Raw genomic sequence first — 4,260 nt, forward strand, 5'->3', positions numbered from 1 at the left:
CTAAAGATAAACCTGAAGCGGTACTCATAAAGCCAGTAGAAGGCAGAAGTTACGCAGATATTCTTAAGTCGTTAAAGAACAACGTAAAATTAGAGAAAACGGAAATTGCAATCCACTCCATTCGCAAGACTACTGCTGGGGCAGTGTTGCTTGAAGTCGCAAAAGGCGGAAAGAAAGCGGAGTTTTGCGAATCCATAAAAGAAACACTGAAAGAAATAGCGACGGTAAAATTGAGATCCGCGACTTGGATTGTCTAACCGATGAAGAAGAGGTCATCACCGCTATCCGTTCACCAACCCAAAATTCAACAGCTGAGATGAAGTTACACGTCACTAAAGCGAATAGTAGAGAACAATGCCGCGCTTTTGTGAAAATGGCAATTACTGACGTAAAGAGTATATTGCAAAAATCTCGCATAAAAGTAGGATGGACAATTTGTCGCGTAAAGTTACGAGCCGACGTGAAACGATGTTTCAAATGTTTTGGGGTGGGCCACGTACAAGCAAATTGCACTGGTCCAGACAGAAAAGGACAAGGATTGTGCATACGTTGCGGGGAGAAAGGGCATAAGTTCAAAGAATGCACAAAACCACCGAAATGCTGTCTATGCCTAAATGAAGGGCTCACAGCAATAAATCACATTCCTGGATCAACTAGATGCTCGGCACACAAGAAAATAGGATATTAATGAAAGTACTTCAAGCAAATATACACAGAAGTAAAGTAGCTGACGCTCTCCTAGCGCAAATAGTTATAGAACGGAGAATCGATCTAGTGCTTATAAGCGAGCAGTACAGAAAAAAGGAAAGCGGAACCTGGATAGATGACAACACAACAAGTGCTGCAATCTGGGTACCAACAGGCAGTAAAACACAAGTCACTAATAGCGGTAAAGGAAACGGTTATGTTTACGCAAAATGTAACGGAGTGACGGTAATGAGCTGCTATTTAACACCCAGCGATGATATGCAAACATTTCAAAATAAGTTAGAAGCAATTGAGGATAAAATTCTACAGCTCGACGGTTCTTTCATCGTAGGTGGCGACTTTAATTCCAGGGCAATAAAATGGGGAATGGGAACTACAAACTCAAGGGGAAGACGAGTTTTAGAAATGGCTGCCAGGCTAGATCTTATAGTCGCAAATACGAGTACGACCCCAACTTTCAGAAGAGAAGGATGTCAAGGCACTATACCAGATATCACACTTACATCGGAAAGAATAGCTAGTAAGCTTAACCAATGGAGAGTCTTAGAAGACTACACTGGAAGTGACCACCAATATCTGTCGTACTGTATACAGACCGAGACAATTTCGGGTAATGATCGAAGCACAAGAGGAACCCACAAATGGAAGGTGGCGAAACTAAAAACAAGAAGCCTATTAGAAGCAATTGATGCCGCACTCCCTACGCATATAGCAAATGCGGAAGAAGGGGTGAGACATACAATGACAAGAATTACACAGGCATGTGCGATAGCAATGCCAAAAATTACTCAAAAGAAAGGTAAAAAGGGCGCTTACTGGTGGACAGAAGAAATAAGTCAACTGCGAAAAGCATGTCTACTCACACGAAGACGCTACACGAGAGCTAGACGAAATGGAACCAGTGAGGCAGAAGGTAGAGAATATATCCAAGCCAAAAAAAACCTAAAAAAAGCGATTAACACAAGTAAACGAAGAAAATGGAAGGAACTTCGAAATGACATAAATCATGATCCATGGGGCCTTGGATACATTGTTGTGTCAGCCCAGATGGTTTGTTATAGTATTTAAGTGCCCTGCATGACATGGTGGCAAGCCCGGTATGCTCGCCGGTTTAGGGGTGGGGTTCTTGGCTACTCAAATCCTACTGCTGACATCGAACAAAAAAAAACATGTCATGACTTACTTCCATCCATTTCCGTAACAAAAAAATAAACTATATCTTCTTCATAGGTATATATATATTCTATATACATTCTTCTATTCACTTACTATAACTAGGTAGATTAATAACTATTACTAAAACTAATATATATCTTTCAATTTCAAAACTTGCATATATAATCCTAATTCTTTATAATTCAATTTTTTTTCTATCCTTTTCTGTTTCAATTTAACTCAATTGATTTTTCCATCACTTCATACTACTGACAAAAAAAAAAACAACAGACAATACCTAACCACCCAGACATACTGTTTTTTTTTTTCTTTATATTTTTGGTTTCTTAAATTTAAAAAAACATTCATCATAGAAGATGGGCATTGTTTTTTTTCCATTTGAAATTATTACACAGGCCGCAGGTGTGTCATTATTGGGAGAACGTCCGGCTTCTCCAGGACTCACGTCCAGAGCACGCATCATTTGTATCATTTCTTTCACAATGCATTGATGCTCCTCATAGCTAACCTGCGGCATTGGTCCCTCAATACATTCATTGACAGTAGCCATACTTCTATATTGCTCAATAGGCACGTCCGTGGTTTACTATGACTCTCTTTACTTACTTAACTTTACTTAACTGATTTTATTTTTGCTAGGCCCCCTTGATCTACCTGAAGCACACCTCTAGAGCTAACAGTTGGAGTCTAAATCATAATTAGGCTATTGCTATTAGCCGAATACAATTCCACTCACATAAGAATATATTAATTTGTATAAGTGTAATCAAAAACAAAAGTTTTCTGGTTTAAATTTAAATCTTTCCTCTTTTTTTCTTTTATTTACCTGTTTATTATAAAGTAATAATAACAAAAAGAGAGAAAACAAAAAAAAAATATATATATTTATACTGACAAATGAAATAAAATTTATTCATATATCATAAAAAAACTAATATTTTTAACCATCATCTATTATTATATACTTATATGTATACTTATAAATATAATTGAAATTAAGTACATATCTAAATCAAGTTAGATAAGAATATCTCTAATGCACATCAATTTTTTTTTCTACTATCAACCTGCGTTTATTATTATTATTTTTTTTTTTTTTAATTGAGTTTATACCAGGTACTTACTAGCCCCGCTGAAATGACGTCACCTCGCGCGCTCCAGTTACCTAGCTGCATAAAAAAAATTACAAAGAGAGAGTTTATGTAAAACACATGAATCCGTGTCTATATTGCAAAACAACTACTAATGTGCTTAAAGAGATTTTCTGTCTTTTGAAAAATTTATGTTCACAATAAGTTAATTTATATATTCATTATTCATGTATTAATTAAAAACAATAAAAAAAATTCAAAGAAACTAAAAATAATAAAGAAACTTTTTTTTTTTAAAATTCACTATAAATATTATTGTATTGTAATGTAATAATTTATTGTAATGTAATAGAAAAAAAATTCAAAAAAAATTAAAAGAAAATACGGATATATAAAAAAAATTAATGATTTTACAAGAAAAATTTAAGTTCAGATAGATATAATTCCAATTTTTTATATAATTTCTTCTTTCAATAATTTATAAAATATCAGCGAATTTACAATCTGCGACCTCAATGTTTTCTCAATAGAACTGATGTTGAAATACCTGATAATGCCGCTACTTATACAGTTGGTTCTTTATCCTGTTGCCCTCCTTTAATATAGCTGTCTGTTTGCGGTGCTCAGCAATTCTTTACAGTACTCCCTATTGTAGACCAATTTTCACCACATTTTACTGGTCACCGTTTGGAATTCTATGTAGCCAAAGGTTAAATACTTTATATACACAAAACTGCTACTTTTGGCAATAACTTTTATATTCTAATTTTTATAGAATTTCGTTCTTGTTCACAATACGCAGTCACTCTTACAGACTTTATTTCAACAAAACTGCTACTTTTGGCAATAACTTTTATATTCTAATTTTTATAGAATTTCGTTCTTGTTCACAATACGCAGTCACTCTTACAGACTTTATTTCAACAAAACTGCTACTTTTGGCAATAACTTTTATATTCTAATTTTTATAGAATTTCGTTCTTGTTCACAATACGCAGTCACTCTTACAGACTTTATTTCAACAAAACTGCTACTTTTGCAGTAACTTTTATATTCTAATTTTTATAGAATTTCGTTCTTGTTCACAATACGTAGCCAATCTAACAGACTTTATTTCAACAAAACTGCTACTTTTGCAGTAACTTTTATATTATAATTTTTATATAATTTCGTTCTTGTTCACAATACGTAGTCACTCTTACAGACTTTATTTCAACAAAACTGATACTTTTGTAGTAACTTTTATATTCTAATTTTTATAGAATTTCGTTCTTGTTCACAATGT

The 4,260-nt window shown here is 33.8% G+C and overlaps 1 protein-coding gene across 1 annotated transcript; it reads left to right on the forward strand.

Moving 5' to 3' along the window:
* The first annotated feature begins 687 nt into the window (after positions 1-687).
* Positions 688-1,776, forward strand: LOC119674586. Its single transcript, XM_038085729.1, has one exon. The coding sequence runs from the start codon at positions 688-690 to the stop codon at positions 1,774-1,776; it is 1,089 nt and encodes a 362-aa protein (XP_037941657.1).
* Positions 1,777-4,260: the final 2,484 nt, after the last annotated feature.

The sequence above is a fragment of the Teleopsis dalmanni genome, chromosome 2 (genome assembly GCF_002237135.1).
Source record: "Teleopsis dalmanni isolate 2A chromosome 2, ASM223713v2, whole genome shotgun sequence".
Taxonomy (NCBI): Eukaryota; Metazoa; Arthropoda; class Insecta; order Diptera; family Diopsidae; genus Teleopsis; species Teleopsis dalmanni.